This window comes from Chiloscyllium punctatum, chromosome 6 (genome assembly GCF_047496795.1).
Source record: "Chiloscyllium punctatum isolate Juve2018m chromosome 6, sChiPun1.3, whole genome shotgun sequence".
Taxonomy (NCBI): domain Eukaryota; kingdom Metazoa; phylum Chordata; class Chondrichthyes; order Orectolobiformes; family Hemiscylliidae; genus Chiloscyllium; species Chiloscyllium punctatum.
In genome coordinates, this window is record NC_092744.1 from 40368555 (window position 1) to 40385875 (window position 17321).

Here is a 17321-nt window from a genome sequence, read left to right on the forward strand (position 1 = left end):
GCTGACTGGGATTAGGCCAAAGCGTATTTTCATCTGCATTATTTTCCCAAATGTATCCAGCTTTTGTTAATGACAGCTAATGATAACCCCTCCACTTGGATCACTGCTGATGGGGGCTCTTAAATCTAGAAACAGTCAATTAACCAAGAAAACAATTAACGCGATTATAATCATGGACTTTATGAATAATGCATGCCATTTTCATAATTACAGCTGTAGATTAGGTTTCGACTAAATGTGTACAAAACAGTGGGTAGCTTGAAACAGTAATATTTTACTACATTGTAAATATTTATAGTTTCAGAAGTAAGTCTCTACCACATCTTTTGGATTGGAATTCCTTCGCCCTTGACAATGATTGATATTCACGGTGAGATGTTTCAGTGATGAGCAGTCGGGGCGAACACAGCAAAGAATTAGAACTGTCTGTAGTGTGATTCGCCGTGGGCCCAGCAGTACACAGTGGTAGTGAAATCCCAGGTCTAACTTGGGGAAATGTGAAGAATGGTATATCTGTTTGCTGAGCTCTGACACGCAGCTATTTCCCCGGAGAATGAAAACAGTTCGCAGTTTTATTTTATTAATGTATTGTTTATATGTTAATCGGGACGTTCAGTTCTTTCAAATGATGCTGATGGGTTTCGTTTCTCCTCGTTGAGATTCATTCTCACGTTTGAGGAGGGGCTAGAGCAAGTTTACAGTCAGAGAAACCAACCCGAGGATAACCCTCCCACACTACATCCTGAACCCAAAGTCTCATGCGTGGAGTGCCTTGCACTTGAAACCTGTACCTGATGGAACACCCTCGGGTTTGTGATGCTGTTTCCTTTACTGGGGTGGAGAGCGGGATATAGCGCCACTGGCTGCATTCAACAGGAGAGTGAAGGGCTGTCAGTCATTGAGCTGAGTGTTCATAAAGCTGCCGCCAGCCTGATCCACACACACGCTCCCGAGATTGACGCGGGCGTTGTATCTGCCTGTCAGATTTACCCCGCTGGTACCTACTATCGGATTCCGAAAGCAAGAAAAAGGTGAGGAGAATTCTGCTAACTGATCAGGTCAAGCAGCAGATGCTGATGACGTTTCTGAGGAACCATGGAGAAGACCTATTCTTTAACAGCTCATTACGACGAGTTCCAAGAAGTTAAGTACGTGAACAAATTTAGCTCCGGCACCCTGCACAATGGTTTAAATCTTCACGTAAACTCTCGCAAACACGATAGGAACGGCAAAAGTAGAAGGGGAGAGTGGAGATGGAGCAAGCGAGAGATCTGTCTGCTCTCTGGCTTAGTGTTTGCCACGGGGCTGTGTATCATTCTGGCGAGTATGCTGGTCCTCAAGTATTTCGCTTCAGAACAAGAGAGTCACTGCCGGGAGGACTGCAGCCGCAAGAAGACCTTCACAAAGGCGGCCCGCCTGATTGCCAGCAACATCGACCCCACCATTGACCCGTGCAAAGATTTTTACACCTTCTCCTGCGGGGGCTGGCTCAGGAGACACGGTATTCCCGAGGACAAGCTCAGCTATGGGACCGTCACCGCCATCGCTGAGCAGAACGAAGCCAAATTGCAACGGCTCCTCATGCAACCGGTGAGGAGATACTACAGGAGGTCCGCCGAGAGGAAAGTCAAGCAGTTTTACAAATCCTGCATCAACATGAAAGAGATCGACCGGCTGGGAGCGCAACCCATGCTGGACATTATTGAAGGTTGTGGAGGCTGGGACATCATTGGGACCTGGAAGAGAACGGCATGGAGTTTTGGTGAACTTTTGTACAAAACCCAAGGAGTGTACAGCACGGCCGCCTTCTTCTCTTTAAACGTGAACGTGGACGATAAAAATTCTTCCCGGAATGTGATCAGAGTAAGTCTCGTGAAATGTGTCCAAGCTGATTAAAACCAAACGCAGCGTTCTGCACCAACTGGTGAAATTGGACCCGGTTCCGGCCTCAGCCGGTCAGTGAATGTAAATAGATCAAATTGAGGGAAGTGTTCGCAATCACTCCCACTGTGCTTCAGGAAGCACGCTCCAATCATTGATACTCAATCGCAACGGTTTGAGTAAGTGCACAAATGAGTTCCACTCAAAATTTGTTGACAAGATTGTACATTGGGGAACGGTGCATCATTGTGGAGTTTGACGATAAATCCGATTGAACCAGCAGCACGCAGAGGGAGAGAGACCCTGTTAGTTTGTGCTCAGCACCACATGTGATTACTGTCTGGGACAAGGCATTTCCAGACATTGTAGTCCGCGAACTAAACTTCATTCTGAATTCTTCTATCCATTCGAGAGTTTACACGATAAAGCTAAACAAACCGTTATCTCACAATTTAGAACCTAATTTATCCCACTAACTGAGGGAAGTTTCTAGAATTTGCTGTTAAAGACATTTAAAAGGTAAATTAGAGTTGGCAATCAACTTAATTGATTGTTAAATTAGCTGCCTTAGTGTGTTAGGCAACAGGGACAGATGATATTCAAATAGACGTCCAGAAGCCATTCAAGCAGGTTTCACATGAGAGACTGTTCTTAAAAATGAAAGCACATGGAATTGGAGGTAATGCATTGATATGGCTAGGGAATTGGTTAAGAGTTAGAATAATGGATACTGAAGTTGGTGAGATTTGAGAAGTGATGGTGTCCACTCCCCAACAAGGATTTTTCAGCTTTTCACAGTATATGATTTAGACAAAGGAATAGATGGCCATGTTTGCTGATGACACTTAGGTGGCAAAGTAAATAGTGTCAGTTGAGGCAGAAAGTCAAAAGAAGGGACATTAATAGCAAGAAACTGTGCCATTTGGAGTTTAATGTGAGGAAATATGAGGCCGTCCACACGGGAATGGGAAAGATAAACCAGAGTAATGGTCCAAACCAGAACGTATAAGAAAGTACAGGTTTAGTTTGCTGTGCCCAGGCATCAATAAAAGCTCATACCTAGATATCTAGACAAATAGAGAGAGAGAAAGATTCATATTACATAGGCTTTTTTCTCATCAGGGCTGCAATACAAAGAGGTAGAAGATTTGTAGAGATCTATAAAACTTTGGTTAGATCTCTCGAGGAGCATTGCACTCAATTCTAGGACCTCACCTCAAGAAGAATATCCTGACCTTGGGTGATGTAAAGTGCAGATTCGTTGAAGTTCTGGAAGGCATAAATTATGAGGGCAGGCTGCATAAACTTGGCTTATATTCATTTAAGCATCGAAGATTAAGGAGTTACCTAATTGACCTATCCAAGATGATTAGAAGCTTTAATAGGGTAGAAAGAAGTTATTTCCTCTTGTGGAGGAGTCAAAAGGAAAGCGCCATAACATTAAAAATTCGAGTGACACTGTTCAGGAAACAATCAGGAAACAATGTTTCAGAAACAGCATTACAGAAATCGGAACTCCACCAAAAAGATGGTTGAGACTGGGTGAAATTAAAATTTCAAAACTGAGGTTGATGATTTTTCTTATGCAAGGATATTAAAGGTTACAGAACCATGATGGGTCAACGGAGCTAGGATGCAGATCAATTATGATTTAACTGAACAATGCGACAGACTTCAGAGGCTAACTGGTTTCCTTGTGTTCCCATGTTCATAAGAACAACTTCAATTTTCTTGTATTGCAAACCAAAAAGATTTCTATTGTTTTGTTCAGATGAGGGTCTGGCATCTTTTAATCATTAAGAATTTTAATTTTGTCACAGACTAATTTCAAGAACAGCTTTCGATTATAGCTCTTTTTCATGTGGCAGATTCATAATGGAGGAGGTGACCTGCTTTCAATGGATCATTAGGTATGAGAAGTGACAGCTCCCTTCCTGGGACAAAGCAATCTGTGTAAAGCAGCACAGTAATGTCACTTGGGTGTAATATAGTGTCTAATTGGCATGAAGTAACGGTGCAGTAAAACAGAATTCACAAGCAGAATAAAATGCAGATCTTTGTCCAACAAGTGCATCATAAAACCTAAAGTTAAATCAAGTGCAGGTTATGATTTATATACAACCTCAATCTTATTATTTATAGCTGGATATCGATTGATCATTTCCAACTTTTAGATCATACAATATTCAAAGATTTATTTTGCTGTGTACTAAATCGTCCAGCTATAGTTGAATAATTTACATTCTTTATGATAAATAAACATATTGCTGTAATAGCAAACTGTAAATAATTCGTTGCTTATTGGTATCCCTCAACAATAAGAGTAATAAGCATTTTATTAAATTGTGTACATTTCCTGGGCTCTTACCTTGGTTCATATTTCAAGTGGCTTCCACCTATGGTGAATTCTTGTTCCTGTACATTAAGAAGAAACCAGTTCTTCAATTTTCAAACAATATGGACAAAATGTGTTTTTTTTTAAAATGGCATCACAGCAATGAATCTGTCCTGGTCTTTTCATCAATTGTTTTAATGTTGAAGAGAAATAATTCTCTTGACGGTTCATTCTCCTATCATAAAGTCACCGGTTTATAGAGGTCCACAGCATAGAAAATGGCCCTTCAGCCCAGCGAGTGTCTGCCAGTCTAAAACAGACATTCAACTATTCTAATCACTTTTTACAGCATTTAGCCCATCACAAGTGCACATCTAAATACTTATTAAGTGTTATCCAGGTTCCTGCCTCTACCACTGCTACAGGCAATGGTTTCGCATTCCCGCCATTCTCTAGGTGAATAAGATTTTCTTCACATTCCCTTTAAACATCCTGTCCCTTCCCTTAAATCTATGCCCCCAATCATTAATCCTTCCACCAAGGGGAAAAGCTTCTTTCTGTATACCCTGTCTATGCCCCTCATAATATTATACATCTCAATCATATGCCTCCTTAGTCTCCTCTGCTTCAATGATTAAAAACCCCAATCTATCGAAACTCTCTTCATCAGTAAAACTCTCCAGCCCAGGCAACATCCTGCTAAATCTCCTATGCAACCTCTCCAGTGCAATCACATCTCTCCTATAGTATGGATTCTAGAACTGCCCACAATATTTTGATTCTGGCCTAACTAAGGATTTATACGGAGGCAGCATCACTTCTATGCTCTTATAATCTATGCCTTAGCTGATAAAGGTAAGTATCCCACATGCCTTCTAAACCACCTTATCTTAAGGGTTCGGTGAACATGCACACCAGAATTTCTCTGATCCTTGACGCCTCCCAGGCACTTGAAATTCACTCGTGGAATATGGGCGTTGACGGCTTTTTATCATTCACTCATGATGTGTACCATCGCTGGTGGGCCAGCACTTATTGCCCATCCCTAGTTGCCCTTTAGAAGCTGATGGTAAAATGTCTTCTTGAACTGCTGCAGTCCATGTGCTGTCGGCAGACACACAATGCCGTTAAGAAAGGAAATTACAGGCTTTTGACCCAATGACACTGAAGAAATGGCAAAATAGTGAGTGGCTTGGAGGGGAACTTGAAGCAGTTGGTTGCAGTGATTGCAGTGATTGTGATGAGGTTAGCCAGGTGAACCTGATAGGATATACGTCCCCTGGTTGGGGCTGTTAATCTGATCCAATCGGGGAGCCCTGGCTAACAGATATAAGAAGGAGACAGTGAGGTCTGCAGATGTTGGAGATCAGAGTTGAAAGTGTGTTGCTGGAAAAGCACATCAGGTCAGGCAGTATCTGAGGAGCAAGATAACATTTTTGGGGAAGGGCTCTGGCCTGGAATGTCGATTTTCCTGCTCCTCGGATGCTGCCTGACATGCTGTGCTTTTCCAGCAAAACACACTCCTATAAAAAGTTGTCTGACAGCTGTCTCGGAGAAGGCTGGACCAGTGTCAAGTACTAGGCACTTGTAAATAAAGGGTGACTTGGTGATAGGATTCCAGCCACTGTAGAGTTATTCCAGTGGTTTGGAGACAGAAAAAATCTCCTGAAAAAATTCATTTCCAACAGTCATCTTTGAAAGCACTTCTGGCATTATGCTATAATATGGGAAACTTAACTCATTCAATCCTGCTGTCGAATACTGGGCCCAGTATGTGGAAAGAATCATTATTTTTTCTGGGCAAATGACATCGGGGCAGATGTGAAACAATGAGTAATTCTCTTAACAGCTTGTGAACATGCAGCATTTTTGGTTATTAGGAGCCTGCTGTTTCCTAAGGCACCAGATACTAAAACTGGTCAAGAGTTGACGGATTTTGTTAAGGAATCTTATGGTCTCAAGCTTCCTCTAATTCTAAGATGCTAAAGATTTTAGTCAGCAGTTCGAGAACCAAGGAAATATGTGTTAGGATTTTTGAGGTTAAGATAACTGGCAGAGGAATGTGACTTTGGTTTATCCCTTAATGAGATACTGAGAGACTGTTTGCTATGTGGAATTAATGGTGTAACCATGCAAAGCATCTATTACCTGAAGCCCAACTGAACTTCAAACAAGCACTACAACTCGCTTTGGAAAATGTGGCTAGTACAGTAGTTGAGTTGCAGTTCTGATGTAAGTGAACACCCTCAAAATCCAATGAGTTTGGGGAACACCACTGGAGTGAAAGTAATTGCATAGCCTCTCTCAGGACATATCCTGAACAGAGGGACTCTAAGTCGGGCCACAGCAAAACCCCAAAACAAGGTCAAGCCTTGGCCAAATGGTTAAATCCGGTCTGGCAGGCCATAATAGTTGCTGCTGGAATATAGACTCTAGACAGCAAAAGGGTCCCACTAGACCTGAAAAAAGAAAAGAACTCATAGGTTGGTAAACAGGAGAGTGCATATCCTGAAAGGCCCACATATATCTAGCTAAGAACAGTTAAATTGCTTAGCAACATTTGATCAGAACTAATCAAAATAAACGTCTGCTTAAGTGGTCACCCAGTTCTAATGGAGGTTAGATTAGATTCCTTACAGAATGGAAACAGGCCATTTGGCCCAACAAGTTCACACCGACCCTCCAAGAGCAACCCACCCAGACCCATTCCTCTACCCTATATTTACTCCTGACTAATGCACCTAACACTATGGACAATTTAGCACGACCAATTCCCCTGATCTGCACATCTTCGGATTGTGGGAGGAAACTAGAACACCTGGAGGAAACCCACACAGACATGGGGAGAATGTGCAAACTCCCCACAGACAGTCACCCGAGGCGGGAATAGAAGCCGAGGTTAGTGGTTGTACAGCTGTATCAGTGATTACAGAACTTATCTTTTATAAATGTCACTCTAGATTCTAACTCCAAAGTTTGCATAAAACTCAGGTAGACTGAGAACCTATACGGGGGATCCTTTACAGATTAAGGGTACAACTTCCATTCCAGTCTCTTATGAGAGGCAGTTGGTTCAGTTCCTACTGTATGTAGTAAAAGGATCAGGCCCAAGTTTGATGAGGTGAAATTGGTTGGGAAAGATTCAACCTGATTGGCTCGACATTTTGCAATTAGAAAATGGCCACCTGACTGAAGTTCTAATTAAATACCAGGAAGCTTTTCAAGAAGGTCTGGGTACTATCAAAAGAGCCAAAGCCACCTTATATGTTGACCAGGCATCAATTCCATGATTCTTCAAGGCCCACCCAGTGTCATTTGCTTTACATACAAACGTAGAGGCAGAAAGCAGGAGGCTAGAAAGCAAAGGAATCATCAAACCAGTTCAGTTTGCAGGAGGGCAGCACTAGTTGTACCAACTGTGAAGCCTGACAGGCCCCTTTGTGGGTTTTTAAATAAATGGTAACCACTTCTCACAGCTGGATAAATAACCAATCTCTGGCCTAGAGGATTTATACTCAAAGCTGGTGACGTGGAGGGTGCTGTCCTTCATGAAACTCAACATGAGCCGTGCGGACCGGCAATTGCAGTTAAATGAGGATTCCCAGAAGTATGCTGTAATTAATACCCATGAGGGTTTACACCAATATTTGAGACTGCCTTTGGGTATCATGAGGCTGTGGCATTTTTCAGCAGATAATCGAGAATAATTTACAAGATCTACTCAGGTCGCCATTTATCTGGATGATGTGCTAATAACAGGGAAGACCATAAAGTGCACTTAGAGAATTTGGATGTAATCTTGAGATGTTTCTCCAATGTGGGCATGCACCTTAACAGGGAAAACTGTCTGTTCCAGGGACTTCAGTTGACCTACTTGAACAAGACCAAGTTACACCAGATGGAAGATAAAGTGAGGGCAATTAAAGGTACGCTGGCTCAGTGGTTAGCACTGGGTTTAGTCAGGAGACCCGGGTTTAATTCCAGCCTTGGGTGACTGTCTGTGTCTATGTGGAGTTTGCATATCTTTCCTTGTCTGTGTGGGATTCCTCCAGGTGCTCTGGTATCTCCCCACAGCCCAAAGATGTACAGGTTATGTGGATTGGCCATGCTAAATTGCTCATAGTATCCAGGGATATGCAGACCGTGTAGGTTAACCATGTTAAATGCAGGTATGGGGGCATATCTTGGTGGGATGCTCTTGGCGGGTGAGAGGGTCAGTGTGGACATGATAGGCTAAGCATCAAGACTGTGGTGCTGGAAAAGCACAGCAGGTCAGGCAGCATCCAAGGAGCAGGAAAATCGACATTTTGGGCAAAAGCCCTTCATCAGGAGGGCTCATTCCTGATGAAAGGCTTTTGCCCAAAATGTCGATTTTCCTGCTCCTCAGATGCCGCCTGACCTGCCGTGCTTTTCCCAGCACCACTCTCTTGACTCTAACCGCCAGCATCTGCAGTCCTCACTTTTGCTTTGATGGGCTAAGTGGCCTAGTTCCACACTATAGGGACTCTATGATTTCCACGTGTGTACACATTCAAGTTAGAACACTGTCTGAGAGTCCAAGTGGCAAATACAGATGCCTTGAGTCATCTGCAACTGGCAGTTGCACCACTGGTGGTATTGCCATTTCAAGAGTCCATAATGGTTTAAAATTTTTATGGACACACTTCCAGTCACAGCTGACAATATCAGACTTTGGGTGCGGAAAGATCCAGTCCTGGCATAACTCAAACAGCTGGTGGTGATTGGGGAAACCAAATGGCAACAGAACCAAAATTGAAACCTTTTTGGATTCAGCAAGGCCAGAACGCCGTAGAAGATGACATTTTATTGTAGGGAGCAAGCGTGATAGTCCCAAGCAAAGATCGCTGCCAGATGGTGGCTGACCACCACCAAGATTATCCAGGGATGTCCAAAATGAGGATGTTGGAAAGAAGTTATGTCTAGTGGCCAGGATTGGTTGCAGATGTAGCCAATTTGGTGGTGCAGTGTCCAGAGTACCAACAAGGACAAAAATTACCACTAACTGTTTCCTCAACTTTGTGGGAATGGCCGGGTAAACCTTGGACTCAGTTACACGTCAACTATGCGGGCTCTTTCACCAGCCCAATGTTCTTAATCATTTTGGACACCCATTCAAAGTGGTTGGATGTACATAAAGTTCAATCGTCAAACATGGGGATGGTGACAGAAGAGCTGCGGCTCCCAGAGGTATTGGTCACAGCACGGAGTTTGAATACTTCCGAAAGTTGAATGGCATTTGGCGCATAAAGACAGCTCCATACCATCCATTATCCAATGATCTGGCGGAAAGAGCAGTCCAACCTTTGAAGGCAGGCTTAAAGAAACAGCCTACAGCTTCACTTGCTACCAAGTTGTCCCGGTTCCTGTTTGATTATCAGACTGCTCCACCTGCAACTACAGGAATAGCTTCGGCAGAGTTGCTCATGGGAAGAAGACTCCAGACAAGGTAGAACCTGATCTTCCTGGATCTGGTTGGGGTGGAGGTTGCAAAACAGCAGCAGGTACACCAATGCCCGACAGATGGCTCCTCAAAGCGAGGAAGACTGTTTACTTCAAGTTTGGTGCCAAAACTATGGTAACAGCACTGTATGGGTAAGAGGCATGGTCGACTCGCGGTCAGGTCTTGTGATGTAGAAAGTTCGGGTACGTGAGGCAGTCCTGAACAAGCAAGTGGACCACATGAAAGCTGCAAACTCTCAAATGGAGCAGGAATGTACCTGTCCCCTCAGAACAACCAGAAAAGCTGATGGAACCCATAGGTTCTACCCCTCAATCGAACATTGAAGAAACTTCAGAGTTTGAGATGGATACTGTGGATGTCAAGGCTCTTCCAAGATGCTCTGGGCACAAGAGGTGGGCTTTAGTCTGGAATACGCCACTGTATCCGAGGCTGAGTCTGAGGAACCGAATCCAGTGTGAAATCGCCCAAGGAGAGTTACAATCAAAGAACAGGCCTATGTCCCCAGACTTAGAGGGAGAGGAATGTTGTGATTGTAATGAAGTTAGTCAGTTGGACTTCATAGAATGAGATGGCGGATTGGGCCAGGTTGACAGTCCTACTCAGCGGACCCTGGCTAATATATATAAACGGGAGTATCAGAGTTTCTGTTCATCCTGAGAGCTGGCTCTGAGGGAGCTGGACCAGTATCAAGTACTATGCATGTGTAATAAAGGATGACTTGGTGATAGGATACTGACCTTTATGGAGTTATTTTAGTGGTGTTCCCATGTATCTGCCCTAGTCTTTCACAATAGAAGTGATCGTCAGTTTGGAAGATCCTGTCTAAGGGTCTTTGGTGAATTTCTGCAGTGTTCCGAAGACAGTGCTGCTACTGAGTATCAGTGGTGGAGAGAGTGGATGTTTTTGGATGCGGTGCCAATCAAACAGGCTGCTTTGTTGTGGATGGTGTTAAGCTTCTTGAGTGTTGCAGGAGCTGTACCCATCAAGGCAAGTCGGGGAGTATTCAATCACACTCTTGAGTTGTGTCTCGTGGATAGACAGATGTTTGTGAATCAGGAGGTAAGATACTTGTCGCAGTATTTCTAGTAGAAAGTGAGAACTGCAGATGCTGGAGACCAGAGTTGAAAAGTGTGGTGCTGGAAAAGCGCAGCAGGTCAGTCAGCATCCGAGGAGCAGGAAAATCGACATTTCGGGCATAAGCCCTTCTTCAGGAATCTCTGGTCTACTCTTGTAGCAACTGTATTTATATGGCAAGACCAGGCACTTGTCAATAATAATCTCCAGGATGTTAATAGTGGGGAATTCAGTAATAATAACAGTGATGATAATGTAAAGGGGTGGGGTGGGGGTGGGCGTGGTTAAAGTGATTCTTATTGGAGATAATCATTACCTATCATTTGTGTGGCCCAGAACAGACCTGAATATCATTCAGAACCTGCTGCATTTGGACATGGACTGTTTCAGTATATGAGGAGTATATGTATGGTACCGTTAGATAATCCTTTATCTGAAATGCTCAGGACCAGTTGTTTTCTCAGAATTAGAAATTTTTCGGTTTTCAGAATAGGTGATAGTTTACTGGTGAATTTTTTAAAACTCTTACCGGAGCAGCAGACTTCTAAGTAAGAACAGGCTGTTGGTGCTTGGCCATGCTCCCCCGCTCCCCAGCTCTACCCCCCCCACCACGTCGCATCTGAGTGGCATGCATCAAGTGGGTGTGGGTGTCGACTTGGGTTAACTGTTTGCAAGCCAAACAACCTTGTTCATGAGGAAAAAACTTCACAAAAAAACCTTAGAAATTTCGGAGTTTTTTGGTTTTGGATGTTTGGGCAAAGGATCTTCTACCTGTACTGAACATTATTCAATCATTGGTCAACATCCCCACTTCTGACCTCATAATGAAGTCATTGATGAAGCAACTGAAGGTGGTTGATCAAGGACACTACCCTCCAACAACCGTAACCACTTCCTGTGTGCCATGTCCGCAAGGACTCTTGCCAATTTTTATCGATGCATCATAGAAAGCATCCTATTTCCCAGCATGGTATGGCAACTGCTCTTCCCAAGAAAGCAAGAAATTACAGAGAGTTGCGAACCTAGCCCAGTTCATCTCGAAAACCAGCCTTCCATTTATTGACTCCATCTATACTTCCTGCTGCCTTGGGGAAGCAACAAACACAATCAAAGAGTCTTCCCACCCCAGTTATACTCTCTTCTACCCTCTTCCATCTGATAAAAGATACAAAAGTTTGAATACACATATGAATAGATTCAAGAACAGCTTCTTTCCGCTGTTATCAGATTTTTGAATGGACCTTTCAAATGCTAATTCTGATCTCTCTCTCTCTGTCTGCACCATCTCCGTGCTGTTACATTGTATTCTACACAAGTCCCGCTACATTGATGCACTTAGTATAGTACGATCTGCCTGTATAGCATGCAAAACAACATTTCTCACTGTATTTTGGTAAGTGTGACAATAGAATCAATCCATCAATCAGGTATGACACCAACCAGCAGCACGTTTGCCCCTGATTCCCATTGCTCCCGACTCCCATTCCCATTCCCATACAGCTTCACTTGTATTACTTGATGCCACACTTTGCCGAATGTGACCTTGATGTCAAGGGCTGTCACTCTCACCTCACCTCTGGAATTGAGCTCTACAGTATCAAAGCTGAAATAAAGTCAGGAGTAACTGTCTCCAGCCCAAACTGGGCTTCACTAACCAGGTTATTGCTGAGTAGGTGCTGCTTGATAGCACTGTTGTTGACATCTTCCATCACTTTATTGATGAATGGAAGTAGACTATTGAAGAAATAATTGGATGGGTTGGATTTATCCTGCATTTTGTGTACAGGACATACCTGGCTAATTTTCTACATTGTCCAGTAGATGCCAGTGTTGTAATGTATTGGAGGAGCTTGGTTAGGGAAGTGGCAACTCCTAGAGCACAAGTCATAGACTCATAGAAATGTACAGCATGGAAACAGACCCTTTGGTCCAACCCGTCCATGCCGACCAGATATACCAAACCAATCTAGTCCCACCTGCCAGCACCCAGCCCATATCCCTCCAAATCCTTTCTATTCATATACCCATCCAAATGCCTCCTAAATGTTGCAATTGTACCAGCCTCCACCACTTCCTCTGGTAGCTCATTCCATATGTGTACCACCCTCTGCGTGAAAAGGTTGCCCCTCAGGTCTCTTTTATGTCTTTCCCTTCTCACCCTAAACCTATGCCATCTAGTTCTGGACTCCCCCACTCCAGAGAAGAGATTTTGTCTATTTATCCTATCCATGTCCCTCAAGATTTTATAAACCTCTATAAGGTCACCCCTCAGCCTCCGACACTCCAGGGAAAACAGCCCCAGCTTGTTCAGCCTCTCTCTATAGCTCAAATCCTCCAACCCTGGTAACATCCTTGTAAATCTTTTCTGAACCCTTTCAAGTTTCACAACACCTTTCTGATAGGAAGGAGACCAGATTTGCACGCAATATTCCAAAAGTGGCCTAACCAATGTCTTGTACAGCCACAACATGACCTCCCACTGCTGTACTCAATACTCTGACCAATAAAGGAAAGCATACCAAACACCTTCACTATCCTATCTAACTTCTATCCACTTTCAAGAAGCTGTCAACCTGCACTCCAAGGTCTCTTTATTCAGCAACACTCCTGAGGACCTTACCATTAAGTGTATAAGTCCTGCTAAGATTTGCTTTCCCAAAATGCAGCACCTCACATTTATCTAAATTAAAATCCATCTGCCATTTCTCAGCCAATTGGCCCATCTGATCAAGATTCTGTTGTAGTCTGAGGTAACCTTCTTTGCTGTCCACTACACCTCCAATTTGGTGTCATCTGCAAATTTGCTAACTATACCTCTTATGCTCACATCCAAATCATTTATATTAATGATACAAAATAGTGGGCCCAGCACCGATCCTTGTGGCATTCCATTGGTCACTGGTCTTCAGTACTGTTTGCCCATATTATTGCCAGTTCAATTCTGTCTGGTTTTCATGTATTTATTGAGACTTCGTAACAATTGATACAACTGAGTGGTTTGCTGGGCTATTTCAGAGGTCAGTTGAGAGTCAACCAAATTGTTGTGGCTGTGGAGACACGTGAAAGCTGAACCAGGTGAGGATGTCAAATTTCCTTCCCTGAAGAACATTAGTGAGGAAAATGGAGTTTTCTGACAATTGACAATGGTCTTGTGGTCATCGATTGATTTTTTAATTCCAGATATTTTTATTGAATTCAAATGCCACCAGCTGCTGTTTAACATATAGTTCCTAGCCTTGTTTATCCTGCCCAGATTGAATTCCATTTGGCACTGATCAACCCATCGGACTATCTTTCTATATTGTCCTGTAATGTAAGGCCATCCTCCTCACTATTTACCGCAACACCAATTTGTATATCATCTGTAAACTTACTGACCAACCCCCTGCCCATCCCCCACATTCAAGTCTAAATCATATATATCATAGAATCCCTACAGTGTGAAACAGGCCATTTGACCCAAAACGTGCACACCAACCCTCAGAATATCCCACACAAACCCATTCTCCTATTACTCTACATTTTCCCTGACTGATACACCTAGCCTACATATCCCTGAACACTTTGGGCAATTTAGTATGGCCAAATCTTTTAATCTGCGCACCTTCGGACTGTGGGAGGAAACCAGAGCACCAGAGGAAACCCATGCAGACAGAGATGCAAACACCACACAGATAATTGCCCAAAGCTGGTATCAAATCCAGGTCCCTGGCACCGTGAGGCAGCAATGTTAGCCACTGAGCCATCGTGTTGCCCTTGCTATACCACAAAAAGCAGGCCCCCAACACTGATCCCTGCAGAATCCCACTGAACCCAGGCTTCCAGCCACAAAAACACCCCTTGACCCATCACCGTCAACATAGCTAATTCTATGTCCAATTTGCCAAATTTCCTTTGTTACTATGGGCTCTTACTTTCATTATCAGTCTCCCATGTGGGACCTTAAAAGCCTTGCTCAAGTCCAAGCAAACTATCTGAAATGTATTGCCCTCACCTACACACCTGGTCACCACTTCAAAAAATTCAATCAAGCAGATCAGTCATGACTTACACTTAACAAAAGCATGCTGACTGCTCTTGATTAATCTTGGCCTGTTCAAGTACAGATTAATTCTGTCCCTCAGAATTGTTTCCAATTGTTTCCCCACCAGTGAGATTAGACTGATTGGCCTGTAGCTTCCTGGTTTATCTCTGCTCCTTTCTTCAATAATATTGGCTGTCCTCCAGTCCTTTGATATCAGTCTTTTGGCCAGGAAGGAATTGAAAATTATTGTCAGCTCCTTGCTATTTCCTCCCTTGCCTCACTCACAGCCTGGAAAATGTTTCACCTGGCCCCTGAGGTTTATATACTCTTAAATCTGACAGACCATTTAGAACCTTCTGTCCTTGCTAATTTCTTTATGCATATCACAGTCCTTCTGCCTGATTCCTCTGCCCACATCATCCCTCTCACTAATAAACACTGACACAAACTATTCATTTAAAAACTTACCTATGGCCTCAGGTTCCACATACAGATTACCACTGTGGTCTTTAATGGTCATTATTCTTTCCCTAGTTATCCTTTTATTGTTAATGTACTTGTAAAATAACTTAGGATATTCCATTATTTTACAGTCATTATTCCTACATGCTCCTGTTTTCCTCTCCTAAGTTCTTTTTAAACATTTCCCTTGCATATTCTATATTCCTTCTGGGCTTCTGCTATTTTGAGTTTTCAGTCTCTGGTGCTCAGTCCAGATACTGCCATTTATTTTCTTGAACCCTTGTAGCTTTGATCATGACCAGACCCTAATTCCACTGTCTTTGTCCAATATCCATGCAATTCTGGTCTTCCTATCTTGGGTGCCAGGTGAAAGTTCTATTTGCTTTCTCAGATATATATTCTTCTAGATGGCTTCTTAATATCTTTCCCTGAACCCAGAATAATTTTCTCTGCTTCCCTTTAGTTATACCTCATCAAGTCTGACAAAGAATCACTCTGCTATCTATCAGCTCACCAATCTAATACGGTTGCAATCCCTGCTCAAATTTCTCAATATTTTATACTTTGCTGTCATATCTTGCTTCCAGCATCTTTTTAGTCCTGTTTCATTCAACAATCAGGCTTCAAGTTCCCCACTGCACAAGGTAAAACCTCACAAAGATATTATAACTATCAACATTCAACATTAATTAACTGAATCTGATGGGCTATCTAATCTTAAATACATCATATTATTACCCCACAGCAGAGACAACATGAATTCCAGGCTGAAAAATGAGTAAGCAGGGAAATACAATAACAAAATTACAGCATTATATAAATTGAATAGAACTTTGAAAATAATTTGGTATTACTTTATTGCATGTGCAGGTTGTGAATTATTAGTTCAGTATCATTTGTGTCATTGAATTTGAATCAAACATGTACCATCTAAGGAAAAGCAGGAACTAGAGTTAAAATGTTATTTGTAAATTAAGAAAGACTTTTAAGAACAAACAAATTCTTAAACAAATTTATACAAAAGAAAAATAAATACTGTATTTTATCACAACATTCACAACCTCAGGATATAACAAGGTGCTTTGCAGATAATGGAACAAATATGTAATTGTAGTAAAGAGGAAATGTGGCAGATAATGTCTGCATAGCAAATTACCACAAACTGCAATGGAATAATGATTGGGTCATCTGTTTTCATGATATTGGTTGAGCAAAATTTGTCAGCACATGGGGACAACTTCCCTAATCTTATTATTACTCATGCATGGGATGTGAGAATTGCTAACAATTTATTTTCGACTTCAAATGGTCCTTGAGAAAGTGGCAGTGAATCCTTGTTTTGAGCTGTTATCACGTGGATACGTTTACAGTGCTGTTAGAGAGGGAGTTCAATGTTTGACTCGGTAACTGTGAAGGAGCAGTGATATATTTCAAAGTCAGGATGGTGTGTGGCATGAATTGAAGGTTTTGGGTGGTGATAGTCACATGCATCCCAGGTGGGTAGAAGTGGTGATTTTGGAGTGTGCTGTTGAATCAGCCTTGGGAGTTCTTGCAGTTCATGTCGTAGAAGGTCTGTGCAACTGATGGAAGAGTGAATGTTTAAAGGGTGTATAGGCTGCAGATCAAGTGATCTCTGATAGGGTCAAATTAAAAATCACACAACACCAGGTTATAGTCCAACAGGTTCATTTGGAAGTACAAGCTTTTGGAGCCCTGCTCCTTCGTCAGGTAGTTAGTGGAGCAGGATCGTAGGACACAGAATTTATAGTCAAAGATCATAGTGCATACAACTGATGCAAAGTACTGAACAAACCTAGATTGCTGTTAAACCATTAATCACTTAGAATGGGGTTGCAGATGTTGATTCATTAATATGTAAATCCCAGAACTCCTTTCAAGTCACAGTCCAACACCAGTACCTCCACATTAAGATCAAGATCAAACATTGTGTCAAACACTATTAAATTTCTTGATTATTATTTGGGTTGTTAGGGCAGCACAGTGACTCAGTGATTAGCACTGCTGCCTCACAGCGCCAGGGACCCGGGTTCGACTCCTGCCTC

General features: G+C 42.6%; 1 protein-coding gene across 3 annotated transcripts in view; it reads left to right on the forward strand.

Moving 5' to 3' along the window:
- The first annotated feature begins 296 nt into the window (after positions 1–296).
- The window catches only part of ecel1 (endothelin converting enzyme-like 1), a 123506-nt gene continuing 106481 nt past the window's right edge, over positions 297–17321 (forward strand). For 2 of the 3 annotated variants that reach the window (XR_011960888.1, XR_011960889.1), the window contains exon 1: positions 297–1863. Coding sequence is in view for 1 of the 3 variants with exons in the window: in XM_072572515.1 (XP_072428616.1) it covers positions 1096–1863 (768 nt within the window). In the remaining 2 variants the exon portion in view is untranslated. The remainder of the gene's footprint in view (positions 1864–17321) is intronic. The other variant, XM_072572515.1, reaches the window with a different exon arrangement.